At 40.2% G+C, this 18,774-nt stretch overlaps 1 protein-coding gene across 3 annotated transcripts in view; it reads right to left on the reverse strand.

Moving 5' to 3' along the window:
- Positions 1-18,774, reverse strand: part of Usp54 (ubiquitin specific peptidase 54) — a 69,306-nt gene that overhangs the window by 44,880 nt on the left and 5,652 nt on the right. For all 3 annotated transcript variants that reach the window (XM_029469079.1, XM_021182487.2, XM_029469080.1), the window contains exons 2-3: positions 12,757-13,576; positions 9,838-9,930 (exon numbers count right to left, since the gene is read on the reverse strand). In XM_029469079.1, the coding sequence (XP_029324939.1) occupies positions 9,838-9,930; positions 12,757-12,903 (240 nt within the window). In that variant the 5' untranslated portion in view covers positions 12,904-13,576. The remainder of the gene's footprint in view (positions 1-9,837; positions 9,931-12,756; positions 13,577-18,774) is intronic.

Here is an 18,774-nt window from a genome sequence, read left to right on the forward strand (position 1 = left end):
TTAACAATGGGATATTCAACCTATAGACTGAAAATTTGTAGGAATGAAGAGAAACAAGGGAAAAGAAAAATGGGAAAGCAATGACAACTGCTACAAATCACATAGATGGTGGCTTGGGCCTGACAGCTGTTGATTTCCAAAAAACAAAACAAAACAAAAACAAACAAAAAAAAACAAACATGGATAGGTTGGTAGATGGATGGATGGATAGATGGATAGATAGATAGATAGATAGATATCACCAGTTTGACAAGACTTGTGATCAGCAGCTGGCTCATCTCAGCTGTTACTGATAAGGCACAGTGCTGACAAAAACTCTACCTCCAGACTAAGGGCCAATGACATCAGGGCCTTTGTTTGGGGTCTGCATGCATGACACCTTCCTTAATTGCTCTCCTTAGTTTTTATTGAGACAGGCATCTCACTGAACCTGGATCTCACAGACTCAGCTAAACTGGCTGGCTGGCAAACTCCCAGGGATCCTCCTATGTCAGCCTCCATGCACTGGGATTAAAGGCATTTACTACCATGACTGGCTTTTTATGAAGGTGCTGGGAATCTAAACTCGGATCCTCCTGCTTAAGCAGAAATCAGTTTACCTATTGAGCTATCTCCTAAGCTTCTAAAACTAATTCTAAAATAACTAGGAAATTATCTCTAGAATAACGTCGTACAAATTAGACATTTGCAAATTTCAACCCCTTTAGTCTTGGTTGAGTTTCCTTGGAAATTAAGCCCTACTATTTGTAAAGCATTCCTACTGAAATTACATTCTGTCCAATGCATAGCAGAAACTGTACAGCAACCTTAAGAAACTACAGTAAGTCATCTGGGCCTTGATTTGGTGGCTGGTACGTATAGTCCTAGTACTCTAGAAGCTGGTATAGGAGGAGTGCCATTAATTTGAGGCCAGCCTGGGACACACTGTGAAGACAATGTCTCAAAAATTCATAAACAGATTTTAAAAGAAAAAGGGAAAAAAAGAAAAGCAGGCTTCCTGTGACCTTAAGTAACTAGGGTTTGGGCACAGAAAGAAAAGGCCTAAGGTCAGGCTCTGTCTGCACCCAGTGAATAGGCAACAACAGATCTGGCTCTTGTATCCAGTAGTACCTCCATGCTGTATTCTTTTCTCATCCCTTAACTAATTAGAGGCATCCTTCCCCCATCCACTTTGACTGAATCCTCTATTTTCTTACTTAAATTAGCATCAGTCTTGCTCTGCTATCGCTAGGAAGAACTGTATTAGGGATGAGCAGCCTAAGCCTTCCTAGCTTGCATCTGTGGAGTTATAACTCTGCAAGAAGCTGAAGCACAAAGCCCCTCTGTTAGGGCAGCACACTAACCCTTGTGTGTCCCTCTCACGTGAGCACAGGGCTGGAACGGGCCTCCTCCTGTTCTCTTTTTCACCCTCCTCCCACCTTTCCCAGAGGGAGATCCTGTTCACACCAAAGAAAGCCAAGAACATTTAGTTCAGCAGTAAGAACAGGTGGCATTACCAATAAGGAACAAAACCTGGTATTATTCCAATTGCTGAGTTCTACAGTAGGGAGAGAGAAAGGACAGAAAGGACTCAAACCTAGGAGCCATCTTTCCTCGTGTGTTCCTAACAATTCTATTTTGATAAGCCAAAAAAACCACACCACCTTTCAGATTTCTGTTTACACTTCCTCCCTTGAGGAAACTAAAGGCCCTTATCAATCATGAAATCATAAATTACCTTTATCTGTTCACTATTCTCCTGGCTGCAGTACAAAAGCAACAAGACTTTAATGAGTAGAAGCAGGTGTTTCCCCACCATCTCTCTTGGATCCAGCAGCAGAGTTCTGTCCGTGTGAGCACATCACTATTTGGATCAGCAAGAGCCGAGGAAATAAGACAGAACTGCCATGAAGACAGAACATCTTTGTGCTTTGGCATCTGCAAATGCAGCTGTTCCTGAAAACTTGTCTCTTTTTCCCTAAAACACATACCCTTGCTTTTAAAACACATACCCTTGCTTTTAAAACACATACCCTTGCTTTTAAAACACATACCCTTGCTTTTAAACACACACCCTTGCTTTTAAAACACATACCCTTGCTTTTAAACACACACCCTCGCTTTTAAACACATATCCTTGCTTTTAAGCAGAGAACAGTTTTTTATTTCTCTCTCTCTGAATATCTTAGCTTTACATCTAAAATAATTCATAAGTATTAGAGACAGTGAGGTTCAGGAAGAAAATGTTCTCACTGATTCCAATAATTTAAGTGCCCAAGATATCAGAATGTCTTCCAGAGAGGAGTCCAGCCCCCACCTCTCCCAGGCCAGCCAGCAATACCTCCTGCAAAGGCATCGTATGCTCCATGCTGTCTGCTCAGCTCTTCAGGATTCCCTATCTCTTCCGGGCTTCCCAATTTGTTTAGTATTTTGACTCTCATAATCATTCCTTCCCAATACTTAAATGTAGACAATCTAGTCTGTAAATATAAGCCTCTAGAGGTAAGGGAGTTAGTCCTTGAGACCTGCCAATGGCTGGGGGTGGGGTGGGGACCCAAAACCTTTCATTGGTTTTGTGTGGTGTAAGAATGCTGAAAGTTCTTCAAGACAAGGCAAGGCCATGTGCATAATAACCATGTACCAGCAGATATGCTAACAAAAGATTTTCACATTTTGTTACAGAAAAATCTTAACGCCATCGCGAGCAGACAGAGTAGGATGAGCAGCTTCTGGGTATCCATAATCCAAGCCAACAGTTACCAGTTTATGGTTAATTTAATTCCCATTCTGTTGATTTCCTGTATTATTTATTCTACTCCCAATCATTTGAGGCACATGCCAGACATCTGGAATATGCCTATGCATATTCCAGAATAGAACTCTAAAAAAATAAGAACTCTATGTTTAAAGACTGCCTGTACCATCCTCCAAACAGGTAATACTAATGCCTTAATATCATCAGAAAACCATCCACTTTAATAGACGCTGGGAGCCGGGCGTGGTGGTGCACGCCTTTAATCCAGGCACTCGGGAGGCAGAGGAAGGCGGATTTCTGAGTTCGAGGCCAGCCTGGTCTACAAAGTGAGCTCCAGGACAGCCAGAGCTATAAAGAGAAACCCTGTCTCGAAAAACCAAAAAAAAAAAAAAAAAAAATAGAAGCTGGGGCAGAGGGGGGACGGAGCATTGTCTTTTTACTATGTAACCCAAGATAACTTCCAATTCACTACATAATCAAGCTGATCTCAAACTCACAGCTATGTTCCTTCCTAAGCCTCCGAATGATGGAGTTACAAGCATGTACCATCAGGCCCAAGTATACAAACATTTGATTCAACGTTAGAGAACACAAAGAACAACTGCCTATTGTTCCCTTGGGATTCTCTTCCCTTATGACTAAAAAGAGCCTGCCTTTAGACTTCTTAATTATAAAAGCATCCACATATCCTACATTGTTGTTTTTAAATTGCTATCAATATCAAATCTACTGGCAAATTTAAGTCTTTATTTATACTCAATTAATAACCTGATCTTTTGATCTTAGGATCATAAGGATAAAGAACAATAAAGTTACTTATCACACTTATTCCTACTTCTATTCATTGAAAGAAAGACATTTCCATACTTTCAAAGGTAGAGGTAGAGAGAGACAAAACTTCAAAACAATGAATACAGACAAAGATGGGCCAGAACACAATACTACTTGTAAAAAAGTCATAAACTAATATTGATATTTTATACAATACAATGAGTACTTTACTAACTTTGCCATAACAAAAAATGAGGGTTTTGTTATGCATCACAGCATCACAGATTACTGACATTACTAGAATCAATACCATATCCACTCACTGCACTGAGAGAATGAACGGATCGTGTGGCTATGCACAAACATTCTAAGTCTGGATTGAGTTTTAGACTGCCATAAATTCTGGAAAGGAAAGAGTTAATCATGATTTCTATTTTTTTTTTCCTCGTAGTTAAACCCTTCTATTTGACTAATGTGCAATCTGAACTCCAAATTCTAAAAAGGATGAGGGTTACCCACAGCCTAGGAGGACTTCAGAACCAAGACACCTATTCACGAGTAATATTAAAAAGAAGGATGCTCAACACAAACACATAAGAATTGAATACACATAAAGACTTTCTTCCTTATGTGTAGACACTCACTTACTTGATAAAATTTCTAGGGAGCATACTAGAAGGCTAATTTTCTCCTTTAAGTAGTATAAGATAATAGATTTACTCTCTGATATTTGCCACAAAGGATAATGAGAAACCTTCTATTGCTATAGTCTAGAAAAGACTAGGAATAAAAATAACTTTACTCCATGTGCTAATCTTTCAGTACTCAAAAGGAAACAGCCACATGGTACCCCTCAAAAGACAGTAAAGGATTATCTTTTCCCTAAATTCTCAAATTTGCCTCAGCTAAACAGTCTAACTGCTCTCTAAATACAGAGGTTTCAGGACATCTTAAAATACAAAACCGGCTTCCTCCTAGCAGCCACCCCACTCTAAGCACTATCCTCCAGTTCTTATGGTATATTGTAGGACTCTTTCTTTTAAGTCACTAATTGAAGAAAATTAAATTTAAACAATGGAAAGCAACATTCTTCTTTGCCAATAACAAAAAGTACTCTGTCCAACATGCTGGCACTGTAAAACCTCCGGTACAATCCCTGGAAGAAGAACAAAATCTCCGTAGCATGGTAAGTACAGAGGACGGATTTCCTGTCCAGAACAGCGACAAATGAATAAGCCAACACCAAAGTAAAGCTATCCCCTGTGGAAAGGGGGTACAAGAACAATCCAACATGAACAATAAAACTCTGGGCTACGGGTGATGACAGCTTAGGTCAGGAAAAATCACTTAATCATAATACATGGGAATAGGTTGGGTTTTGAAAAGAAACAATAATTGGTATGACACAATCTATTTGTTAAATCAATTTTGACAGGCATCAAGGTTCAGAGTAAGCAAAATGATCCAGGGACACTAATTAATTTCTTTGTATATGTGTGTATGTGCATGTGTGGGTACACATGTACCACTGCATATGTGTGGAGGTCAGAGGACAACTTGGGAGAGCTCATTTCTCTTTCTCCACTGAGTCTCTTACTGACACAAACAAAAATCATTACCAGGTTTATTTGCACACCAGAACTAACGGTTGAAATTAATATATGCATGTAATACCAATTAACACAGGAGAAAATAGTATATTTCATTGTACCAAAAAAAGACTATAAGTATTATATAGAAACCACCATAAAGCAATTGGAAGCACTGGATATAATAGATATAATGAACTCAAGAGACCTAAGAACTCTTAACAGATGCTGAGAAAACAAAAATAATAAAGATATCTACTAAAGCATTCTACATAAGACCATGGCAAGAGCACTTCAGGTGGTGAAAGGTAAAATTCTTTACCCAGAGGAAAACAGGGTGCACAGCCCAGCGATGATAAGAGGGAGAATCCTTCATCTAAATATGGCATATGGAGCTGGCTGGCTTTAACGCATCTAGGAACATGTTAGTGAGGTTATTTTGTGTCTCAGTGTCTGTGTGTGACAGTGAACAATTATGTTCCAACACAATCAACTCTGACTTCGCAGAATTTTCAGGATGTTAAAGCATACTTCAAAGGGAACTTTGGACTTTCCTGTCTTGAAAAAAAAATATGAGATAAGAATTTTGTATGCTAAACTTAATAGGATAAAACATTAAAGAATACTAATATGTTATTAATAACTAGCAAAAAAATGAGTTCTTATTAACAGCACCAAACAGTCCTGGAACTTTAAAATAGGAAACAAGTTGAAAAGTTAGGGAAAAGACAATCCTTTACTATCTTTTGAGGGGATTTAAAAATAAAGAATTCTCTCTATAAAGTAACATGGAACCACAAAATAACATACAACTTAAATCTCTGAATACTGGATGGCTATTTTTCTGACAAAAATTCCATCCCTTTACTTTTGCAGAGACCAAAGAAAGGGCAGACAAACCCCAGATTAAGAAAGAAATGTAACTGAATGTAATGGTGACCTTTAACCCCAGCACAGAGGAGAAAGAGAAGCATGAAAACCTCTAGAGGCCAACCTGGTCTACAGAGTGAGCTCCAGGCCAGATAGAGCTGCATAGTGAGACACTGGAGGAGGGAGGGAGGGAGGGAGGGAGGGAGGGAAGGAGGGAGGGAGGGAGGGAGGGTGACAGCAAAACTGGAGGATGCTCAGGCACCAAAACAGAAGAACAAAGTGTTTATGAACTAAACTTGACACAGGTAGCCTGTGGCCAATTGGAATACACTTAGGCTTTCTCCAAAAGTATAAACATGCCACACACAATATATGGCTATTTTAATATCTATATTTACTGTCTGTGTGTGTGTGTGTGCGTGTGCGCGCGCACAAGCACATTTGGAACACATGCCAGAATCACCTGCTGGGCAAAACATGAAGTTAGTTCCCTACAGAACCTGAGTGCCTAAGTCATTATAGTTTCTACTAACTTAAAGAAAATAAATCTGGTCAGATTAAGTAGTGACAACATGAAGAAAATACTAAAGTTGTAACATATCTTCAGAATCACAAAGTCCCAAAATATCACCTCTGACCTCCTAAGTTTATCTACCCATCTATCACAGCATCTTTTCTGAAGTCTCAAGGTATTTCTTCAAGACAAAAAAAATGAAAAACAAGTTTCCTTCTGCGCTTGGATATCTTTGGGTATGCAGCATGAAAGTTGAAAGCTAATTTTCTTCTCTCTGGCTTATAAGATACTAGTTTACATCCCAATGACAATTTGTCACTCTGGAAATACAACAACAGCATGGTAGTTGGTTCTCCTAAGTCAATAAGTAGTGTATATACATCCAGACGTAGTAGCTCACACCTGCAGCCCAGCACTGAGGAGCTCAAAGAGGGGAGTTTTACACTGTGAGACCCCATTTCAAATAAATAAATAGTACAGTAAAATCCCAGCCAGTCAGTCAGTACATATGAGAAGTCTCACAAGTTTAATTATCCGTTCTTAGTACAGATCAGAGTTTCTAGTTTCAGGAGACTATTCTACCCAGAATCTCTCCAAGATTAGTATTTCCTTAGCAACATCTGCCTAGCATGGTTTTTGAACTTACTGACCAAGCAGGCACTATGTTGATCTAAAAATGTCATTCATAAAATTAGGTAAAATGCTGGGCTACAGAGTGAGTTCCAGGACAGCCAGGGCTACACAGAGAAACCCTGTCTCAAAAAACCAAAAAATAAATAAATAAATAAAAAATAAAATGTTCTTTTAAATGGATGGATATTTTTAAATGGGCCTTGTAGAAAATGTTACAATCAATTTATTAAAACTTACAATAAACTTATTCTAAAATTTAGAATATTAAAACTTATAGAAGGGGCTAGAGAGATAAGAGCACAGTCTGGTCTTGCAGGGAGCCAGGGTTTAATTCCTAGCACCCACATGGCAGCTCATAGCTGTCTGCAACTCCAGGTGCAGAGGATCTGATAACCTCACACAGACATCCAAACAAAACACTAATACACAGAAAACAACAATACATAATTTTTAAAATTTATATTTAAAATGACTGGCTAATAATGTTTATTTTTATAATTTCACATATGCATATATTTTGATTATATACCCCCTCATTATTTATACTGTTTTGTTACAAGTTATAGTGGTTATAAATAAAGTGTAGAAAAAAAGATTTCTGTGACCCAAATAACAGAAAGTTCAGAGGACTCATATAACTCTTCCCAAGATTTTATCATGGTACTTAGACCAGAACGTGAAAACTAGGTACCAAAGAATCACAGCCAAGTTCAAAGCCAGCCTAGGACATAGCAAATTCAAGATCAGCCAGGGAAGCATAAAATAACAAAACAAAAAAACCAAATGCTTCCAAAACAATAGCAAGTAAAGGCTGGCAATGTAGTTCTTCTGTTGGTAGTGCTCACTCGCCTGTCATCCACAGAGCACTAGGTTTGACCCCAGCATCAGATAAAACTGTTTAGTAGTGCATGCCTGCAACCCAGCATACAAAGGAGGTATTGTCAAGAGAAGTATCCTGGGCTAAGTAATGAATTCAAGGCCAGTCTAGGCTAATCTTGACAACAAAAGAAACTATCTCAAAAAAAAAAAAAAACCTAACTATTGCATATAATTAATGCAAATTAGAACATTCAAGACTATTTAGCTCATAATTTCTACTTTAAGCTAAAAGGAGACTAAATTACACCTAGGCAGTCGTGGAAAAAAAACTAAGAATTCAGACGTCAGGCTAGGTGTGGTTGTGCATCCCAACACTCAGGAGATGAATTCAAGGTCAGCCCAGTCTACAAAGTAAGTTCCAGGGCAACCAGGGCTGTTACAGGGAGAAATCCAGTCTCAAAAAAAACCAACCAAACAAAACAATTCAACCTTCATGAACAAAATAATGAGCCTAGAATCTTGCTCTGAACTCCGATGGATGCTACAGACTTACTCCGGCACAACTAATCTATTGTAATCTGAACCAACAGCACAGGAGAACCAACACATCGGTCAAGGATAAGGCACCAACCAAGAACCATCATGTTTGTTTTTCTTTGTGAAATCTCTCTCATTTTCTTTGTGTCTACACAAATCCCCAGACTTATTTTGCTCATAGCATGAAAATATGAGATAGAGAACTGGTAGAAAAAATTGAATGGAAAACCAGGCATGGTGGTGTGTACCTTTAATCCCAGCACTAGTTGGGATGCAGAGAAAGGTGGATCCCTGTAGCTAGCCTGGTCTAGAAAACAAGTTCCAGGATGGCCAATGCTATACAGGGAGGGAAGGAAAGGAAAGGAAAGGAAAGGAAAGGAAAGGAAAGGAAAGGAAAGGAAAGGAAAGGAAAGGAAAGGAAAGGAAAGGGAGAGGGATCAAATAGGGGCTGTGAGATGGTTCAGCAGGTAAAGCCATTGGCCTCAAAGCCTGATGATCTCAGTTCCTCCGCCAGCTTTCACATAGTGAGAGAGAACGGACTCTTGAAAGTTGTCCTCTGACCATACAAGTGTCATGTACATACTCACACAAAACAAATAAAATTTAGTTTTTGAAAATGTAATGGGAAACATTATGAAACAATAAATTTCTTTTTTATTGGGGGGGTGGGAAGAGGCCCGAGACAGGGTTTCTCTGTGTAGCCCTGGCTGTCCTGGAACTCCCTCTGTAGACCAGGCTGGCCTCAATCTCAGAAATCCGCCTGTCTCTGCCTCCCAAGTGCTGGAATTAAAAGCGTGCACCACCATCGCCCAGCTAATAAATTTCTTAAATTTAATTTTAACAATAATAGCTGATTCCATTAAAAATTGTTTGTTCTCTCAAAAGGCAAACTCAGGATTAGCTTTGGAAGCAAATAGGTGAAGCAGAAGCACACTTGATCAGTATCTTATCACATCACATCACAGAGAAGTTTTCAGGAAAGCTGTCTCAGAATGGAATACTAACTGCATAGTAATATTTCAAAACAAAATAATCACATTCATTTTTGCTAAAAATGACAAAAAGATAATTCAGTAACAAGTTCTTAAGAATTGCCCTAACTGGGGCTGGAGAGATGGCTCAGTGGTTAAGAGCACTGACTGCTCTTCCAGAGGTCCTGAGTTCAATTCCCAGCAACCATATAGTGGCTCATGGGATCCAATGCCCTCATCTGGTGTGTTTGAAGACAGCTACAGTGTACTTATATGCATAAAACAAGTAAATAAATCTTTAAAAAAAAAAAAAAGAATTGCGGTAATCAGCCAAATCTCCTCAATAGTAGCCATTTGACAACCTAAGATGCTGAGAAGAGACAATGTCATGGCGCTTACCTTGAGAGCACAGAAGATGCAGGAATCACCCATGCACTTGTGAGTTGTAAGCTGCCGAAAGCTACGGCGGAAGATGTCCAAGTGCCACAAAACCTTCCAAAAAAGGGGGAAACTCATTATCCTACAAACAGCCTTTAACTTTAAAGTCAAGAATTCAAGCAAACAGGAATTGACTGCAGAAAAAAAAATTATTCTCAGAACAAAAGATCATTCTTATAATATTAAAACCAATCTCAAAAAGGTGAAGCATCAGGGCTGGAGAAGGCTCAGTGGTTAAGAGCATCCACTATTCTTGCAAAGGGTAGTTTCTAGCACCTGCAGAAGATGGCTCACAACAACCTACAACTCCAGCTCCCGACGTCCAACATTCTTATCTGGCCTCCATAGGCACACTGCATTCATGTGTACAAACCCATACACAGACACACAGACACAGACACACAAACACACACACAAAGAACTTTTTTAAATTCAGGAGGAAAATGGATTATAGTAACTAACAAGAATGAACAATGAACATGTTCTAGAAAAGTAACTCATCTGAACAGCAAATAAAAGTCACCCGGTGACAATATCCTATGACAAAAATCAAATGTGATGTTAAAGAAGACATTTAGGGATTAAAAACTATAGAATTGCCGGGCGTGGTGGCGCACGCCTTTAATCCCGGCACTCAGGAGGCAGAGGCAGGCGGATTTCTGAGTTCGAGGCCAGCCTGGTCTACAAAGTGAGTTCCAGGACAGCCAGGGCTGCACAGAGAAACCCTGTCTCGAAAAACCCAAAAGAAAAAGAAAAAGAAAAAGATGAATATACCTTTAAGTTTGTATTAGAAGTTTGAATCATAATGTAAAAATTTTACCTTTGTGACAATTCCTTAAGTCAATAGGATAAAAAGTAATAGTGGGCTGTTGGTTATGTGACAATAACCTCTAAGAGTCAAGTGGATACATACCAAGTTCCAGGCCCGCCAGAGCTACACAGCAAGATCTGGCCTCTCGGTCTCTCTCGGTCTCTGGGTCTGTCTGTCTGTCTCTCTCTCTCTCTCTCTCTCTCTCTCTCTCTCTGTCTCTGTCTCTGTCTCTGTCTCTGTCTCTCTCTGTGTCTAATATTTATAGGGCTAAGGAGATGGTTCAGTGGATAAGAGCACTTTGTATGAAATCAAGAGGGCCTGAGTTCAAATCCCTAGTAAAAAGCTAGTAAAAGCTAGGCATGGCTCCCATGCTCATGAACTGAGTGCTGAGCTCTCTGGCTAATAGCCTAACACACATAAGCACACTTATACCATACAACACACACACATAAGTAAACAAATAAATGTAATAAAAATAGGTTTTTAAAAAATTAAATGATATTGGGGCTGTAGAGATGACTCAACAATTAAGAACTGGCTACAGAGGACCTACCCAAGTTCTCTTCCCACACCCAAAAGACAGCTCACAATTGTTTATAATGCCAGTCCCAGCAATCAAACACCCTCTTCTGGTCTCCACAGACTTTGTATCTTATGTGGTACACACACATACAGGCAGGCAAAGCATCCATACACATAAAAATGAGTTAACAAAAAAAGTTTTTCTTAAATAAAATAACCCTAATGTCTAAGAAAGTTTTCCTTGCTAGAAAACAATGGCACAATCCATCCAATAAAGAAATAAAGAAACAGCCAAGTAGTGCGGTGCCCGCCCTTCACCCCTGCACTCAGCAGCCAGAGGCAGGCTGGTCTCTGAGTCTGAGGCCAGACTGATCTACACGGAGAGTTCCAGGACAGCCAGGGCTACACAGAAAAACCCTGTCTCAAAAAACCAAAAAGGAGGGGCTAAAGATACAGCTCTGCAGTTCAAGAGCACTGGCTGCTCTTCCAGAGGACCCAGATTCAATTCCCAGCACCCACATGGCAGCTCAAATCTGTAACTCCAGTTCTAGGGGATCTGATACTCTCACCCAGACACAGAAGCGGGCAAAACACCAATGAACATAAATTAAAAATAAAATATATATAATATATACATATTATATATAATATATATTATACGTATAAAGACAAACCAAAAAAAGGTAAAAGAATAAAGAGTCAGTTATAGGCGCATACACCTTTAATCCCAGAATTTGGGAGGCCAAGGCAGTTAGATCTCTGTGAGTTCAAGGACAGTCTGGTCTACATACAGTTCTAGACCAACAAGGATATACAATGAGATGCTACCTTTATAAGGGGGTGGGGGTGGAGGTGTGTCTGGAAAGATGGCAGTACTTAAAAGCATTTGCCACTCTTTCGGAGGACCCAGATTCAATTCCTAGCACCCACGTGACAGCTTACAATTTCTATAATTCAGGAGACCCCTGGTCTCCATGAGCACATGCAGACACACATGACTATACACAGTTTAATAAAAATAATCTTTTTTGAAGAAAACAATAATAAAACTGCTCTGGAAAACTCGGCCACAGCACACCTAGAGTTTCTACTACCTAAAAGCAACACTATCCTTGGAGCTCAGAGATATCTCAGTTAGCAATCACTTGCTGCATAAGCAAGAGAACCAGCGTTCAGATCCCTGGTACCCAGTAAATGTTGGATGGGCATGGCAACCCTGCCTATGATCTCAGTGTTGGGTAGGCAGAGGTGGAAGATCGCCAAAGCAAGCTGACATTCACATGTGCACCCACACACACCAGACCACAGGCATGAAGAGAGAAATACTACTCTCAAGACATAGTCTAAGAATTTTGAAACAGATTAACAATACTTTTTATCATTATTAATGTCCAATTCTACAAATTAGGTAACTGACATTTGAAAAGAGAAAAAGCTTTGCCTAAAATCACACAGATAAACACAATATATGATCTCGGGAGCCGTCAAGCATCACATCTGAAAATCTGCAAGCAACACTACCAACACGAAGAAGGAGGCGGGCTTACCTGCAGGGCACTGTTGAGGAAGCAGCTGTTTTGCCCTGGCTCATTGCTGAGGCCTTTGCTGGGGGCAATGGACATTGAGCTCCGAGGTGCGAACATCCCTTGAACACTACCTCGGCTTCCAGAAAAGTAATTTCTTTTCCAAGACATTATGGTTCACATTAGCCCAAAGGGGGGAAGGGGGGCTTTATGTCTTTTTGATAAGGAACTGTGCCTTTTGAAGTCTTCAAAAAAAAAAAAAAAATCCAGAAAATTGTTCAGATTAAAGGCTGAGTTTAGATCTTCCCAAACATCACATCTGTAAGCTCGGGGAATCCAGGTGTCTCCTTAGATCCAGGTGCCAAAGCTGTCCTTCCTTCACCTGCCCCACTGTTCAAAATGTAACTTGGCACATGACCAATGCAGAGAGAAGTCTTTAAGTACTGCTTCCTTCTATGTTGCTGAAACGGCCTCCCTACACGCCTGGTGAAACAGATGGAATCCTCAAGTCAACAGTATTCAGGACCAAGCACAGCTTGTTCTTCAGCCCTTCTTACAATGCTGCTTGTGGACTGAAGCCTGGAGGAAGTGGCAGGAACCTAGCACACTCCTCCTTGCCCTCTTAGTGCCTCGTCTCATCATCCTCGAGCAAAACTCAAGCTCTGAACAACTGAGGAGACACCACAAGCCGAGAAGTTTGTCTGCGTTCTCAGTAGGGCTGCTGTTGATGTTCCTTGCTGTACCTTTTGGTTGTATTCCAAATTTCTTCTATCTTCTCTACCAGATCTTCAGAAAGTCTCTTCTCCTTTCTTCTGAGATGAGAATAGCCAGCTGTGCCAGAGAGCTTTAACAGAAAGGAAAAAAATCAAAAGCTTACGTCATTTAATGACTCTACTGGCTTTGCGCTGTTCTGCCAAGAACAATGTTGCCTCACCTCTCAGCATAAACTTGAAACCTTGACAAACAATGCTGAGAGAGAGAGAGAGAGAGACAGAGAGAGAGAGAGAGAGATGAGAGAGAGAGAGAGAGAGAGAGAGAGAGAGAGAGAGAGAGAGATGAGAGAGAGAGAGAGAGAGAGACAGAGAGAGAGAGAGAGAACCAGAAACAAAAAAAGAGAAATGCCAAACAAAAGGAAAAAAGAAATGTGGGCAGCTTCACTTTCATGGAAAACTCTTAAATTTGAAGATGAAAGCTGAACTAGACTAATATAAAAACCAAACACAAACTTTCTAGAATGAAGCTAAGAAAGAACAAAAACAACAAAAATCACTAAGATAGCAAACACCAAGCAAGGAAGTCTGTCTTCTGGGTGTTGTTATTAAAGTACTTTTCTAAAGCTGCCTTCCATGAACAGTTATGAAATCCTGGTTACAGGTGGGGGGCACATCAGCAGTTTGGATTCCATTCTAGGAGAATGAGGTTCCATCCCAGAGAATCCCTCGTGGTTATTAGACCACATGTCCTCAATATCCAGTCCAAAAGACAAGCCTTTCTGGCTTATCTTTTGCCTTGTTTGACTGATTTGTTTAATCAATATTTTGCCAGAGAATCAGAGAAATAATTTGAGTTATAAATCACTTAAATCTTGAAATTATCTAGAGGGGCCTGGAATGAGAGGTCATCCACTGACCAACTTTTGGCTTCAACCAAAATGTCTGTGAGGCAAAGTAGTATCAAATCAAGCAGCATTCCTGGAAGGAAACACTGAGAGACAGGGTCCACCATACTGTCCTGGAACTCTATGTAGCCCTGGCTGGCCTCAAACTCAGAGTGCTAGGCTTAAAGGTGTGACTCAACTACATCCAGCACAGCTTTCAGGAGTCAGTTCTCTCCTTCCACCATGTAAGCTCCTGGTAGCAAACCCAGGGCATTAGGTTGGACAGCAAATGCCTTTACCCTCTGAGTCATCTCAATAACCCACATTTCTATTGAGATGGGGTCTTACTATATAGCCCTGGCTGGCCTGGAATTTACAACACAGACCAGGATGACCTCAAACCTCCAGCAATCCTCCTTCTTGCCAAAGTGCTCACATTATAGGTATGTGTAACCACACCTGGCTCAAGTGCTAGATTTCAAATATCTCAAGCCTCCCTTTAATTAATATCATATATATATATATATATATATATGTGTGTGTGTGTGTGTGTGTGTGTGTGTGTGTGTGTGTACACACACATATACATACAATTTAGAAAATCAAAAATAGGCCAGGTGTTATCGCAGGTGCCACTATCCCAGTATCCAAGAGGCAAAGGCAGAGGTATTGTAACTCTGAGGCAACCTAGGCTAAATAGCAAGGCTATCTCAAAAAAGTTTTTAAAATTAAAAAGAAAATACTCAATACATGCATCTTTAATCCCACCACTTAGGAGCTGGGGCAGGCAGATCTCTGTGAGATAAAGGCCAACCTGGTCCACATAGTATGGCCAGCTAGGGCTACATAGTGAGACCCTGCATAAACAAAAACAAAAAAAACAAAAACAAAAACAAAAAAAACCCAATAACAACAAAAACTAAAATTGGAGGCATGGTGACCTCCCTAACTGGACGTAAGGGATTGTGAGCTCCAGAACAGCCTAGACTACATATCAAAACCATGTTTCAATCAAACCAACAAAAAGCAAAAATTCTTTGAGGTTTTAATCATTGTCTAGAAAACATCTGACTCTGTCCTCAGTGTGTCCAGTGGAAAAGCTGAGGCACAGGAATATTAACTGGTTGCATAAGACTATTCTTCCCCTTCTCTACATTCCTGGGCTATTTATAATCTTCATAATCTACACGTCACAATTAAAGTATTTGGTTATACATTGTATGGTCATTTTATTTACTGTTTTTATTACTCTCTTTTTGTTTTATATAGTATCAGTCATGTATCATATGACTGTATAAAATAAAATACTATCTAGTATCAAGCATATGATGACACTATACTGACATTCTTTATTTAATCTTCACAACAGCCTATCAGGTAGAAACTATTAGTTCAGCTTTACAGAAGAATAAACTGGGACTTAAAGACATCAACTTGCCTAACTGGTATGTGGCAGAGCTGGAACTAGGTGGTTATAATACTTGTCACCTAATTATGTAGCTTATTATAGTATTCCCAAGGCCCCCATCCATCACAGTGATGGTCATAAACTATCAATATTTGTTGATTAATGTAGAACCAGGAGGAACCCACATCTCCAACAAAGACTGTAAGACCCTTACTTCTCTACATATCCCTCATGAACTGCATATTCAAGGCCAGTGAGGAACTTCCAGCAAGCCGTGCAGCATTCCTGCAGCTCAACTGCTGCAAAGGAATGACAAGTAGCAAGCCTCCACTTGGCTCGCGGCAGAAAGGACTTGGCAGGTGGGTGGGGTTCTTATTATCCACATGAGGCACTCACTGAAACCCCGCCTGCCCTAGACACATGCCCAAGCACAGACAGCAAAGGGAAGACAGACAGTGGCAGAAACGAGTCACAGGCTCTGAATGGCAGCAGTATGTGGGGAAAGCAGTAAGTTCTCACACTACGTAGGTATGTCAGAAACTAAAGTGACGGCCAAAAGACAGCAAAGGCAAGAGAGGCAGTTGAAATGGTTCAGGCAAACACTGATTGCAAAAACACTCCACTCCACTCGAAATGCTGGCTTCTAGGCCCAGCACTGACTCCCATAATCATTTTCTAGTGTCATCTACTGAAGATACATGAGAATAGAAATGGTATTCCTAGCTGCATGGCTCTAATAATCTGTTTTTAAAGATAAAAAATATTAGGTTAGGAGCTGGGCGGTGGCGGCTCACGCCTTTAGTCCTAGCACTCAGGAGGCAGAGGCAGGCGGATTTCTGAGCTCGAGGCCAGCCTGGTCTACAGAGTGAGTTCCAGGACAGCCAGGGCTACACAGAGTAACCCTATCTTTAAAAAAAAAACCCCAAAAAAACAAAAAATAAATAAAATTTATATACATACATACATACACACACATACACTTACACTTATTTTTAACCAGAACAAGCTGGGCAGTTATGGTGCACACCTTTAATCCCAGCACTCAGGAGGCAAAGGCAGGTGAATCTCTGTGAGTTCAAGGCCAGCCTGGTCTATGGAGTAAGCTCCAGATCAACCAAGGCTACACAGAAAAACCCCTGTCTCGAAAAACAAAACCAAGATATGCACACGCATGCATGCATGCACACACACACAAACAGAACAAACTATATAATAGAAGAAAAATTTGAACTTCATGATTATTCTTAAAAAAATGAAGTTTAAATTAGCCCAAATAATTAAGTTTATTGTCTATTGCAAGCAATAAATGTACACTTAGTCCAAGTGTGATGGTGCATGCCTTTAATGCCAGTGCTTGGGAGGCAGAGACAGACAGATCTCTGAGTTTGAGGCAATCCTGATCTACAGAGCGAGTTCCAGGACAGCCAGGGCTACACTGAGAAATACTGTCTCAAAAAAACAAAGAAAAAGGGGTGTACTTCAGAGGGTCTGCAAAGGAGATATATGGCTTAGAGGTTAAGAGCATATATTGCTCTTGCATAGGACCTGAATTGGATTCCCAGCACCCATATCAAGCAGGTGGCTCACAACCACCTATAACTACAGCTCCAGGATAATCCAATGTCTTTGGCCTCTGCAGGCACCAATACTCACACCCACATATAAACACACATTTTACAAAATAATGTCCCCACACAAATACACATAACTTAAGTAATAGATCCTTTTTAAAGATCTACAAAGTAAACTATACTAACCTATCAATGAATAAAGAAATACATGTGTGTGTCCATGTTCATATGTGTTACATGTGCACACATGCATGTAGAGACCATGGGTTGACACTTCATGTCTTCTTTAATCACTCTCCACTTTGTTTTCTGAGACAAGATCTCTCAACTAAACCTGGCGATCACCAATTCACCTAGACTACCTGGCCATCCAGTCTCAGTGATCCTCCTCCTTCTGTCTCCTTGGCAATGGAGCTTCAGGTGTTTGTTGTTGTGCCCAGATTTTTACGTGGCTATGATGGATTAAAACTCAGGTCTTCATGTTCCCATGGCAAGCCCTAAATCCACTAAGCTATCTCCTCAGATCCTAGAACCTGACTCAAATCAAGTGCCAATGACTATAAATTCCTGATCTTCCTTGACTGTCCACCCTCAGTAGAGCTTGTGGCATCACATATATTTCTAAAATAGATTTGCTTTGTCTTGCATGAGGCTGGTCTCATAGCTAAAGCTAGCCTTCAAGTGCTGTCTTTTCATCCTGTGCCCTAGGAGAGCTGGGATTAGAAGTATGCACCACCACACCCAACTCCACTACATTTATTTGTTACTGGTGTGTACTGTGATACATATATATGTGTGTGTGTATATATATATATGTATATATATATGTATACATATATATATATATGTATATATATATGTATATATATATGTATATATATATATGTGTACAAATATAGAGGCCACCAGTGTGTAAGTTAGCTCTCTCCACCATATGGGGTCTAGGGATTGACCTTGGTTGTCAGGCTTGGTGGTATATACATAAACCAACTAAGCAATCTCACTTGCCCCTAAAATAGATTTTTTTTAAATAAGGATCACTCCTACTTTCCTGAGTCTCAAGCAAGGCAATGATGTCTTAACGGAATCATTCCTAATCAGCATTATTCTGAAGAAAGTAGCCTGTGCAAATAAGGCAAGAAAAACTACATTGATTGAAAACAAATATTGTAGACTTGTACTTCATAATTAAGAACTTCTGCTCTTTCAAAGAGAAGAGAATGGGCAAGAGGATTAAGACAAGCCAAGGATTAGAAGAAATAGTTGCAAATGACATAGAGGAAAATAACAGTCAGTGTGGTCTCCCTTCCCCCAGCCCGGAACCTGCCTGCTCTAGGGTGGAGCTACCGGCTCATTCGTCCTGCCACGCCCACTGCTGGAACCTGACTCTGCTGCCTGGAGGCACACACGTGTTCGTCCTGCTACTGGACCCTGAGTTACTCGGCGGGAAATTGGGTTCCCTCCCC

Source organism: Mus caroli, chromosome 14 (genome assembly GCF_900094665.2).
Source record: "Mus caroli chromosome 14, CAROLI_EIJ_v1.1, whole genome shotgun sequence".
Classification (NCBI taxonomy): Eukaryota; Metazoa; Chordata; class Mammalia; order Rodentia; family Muridae; genus Mus; species Mus caroli.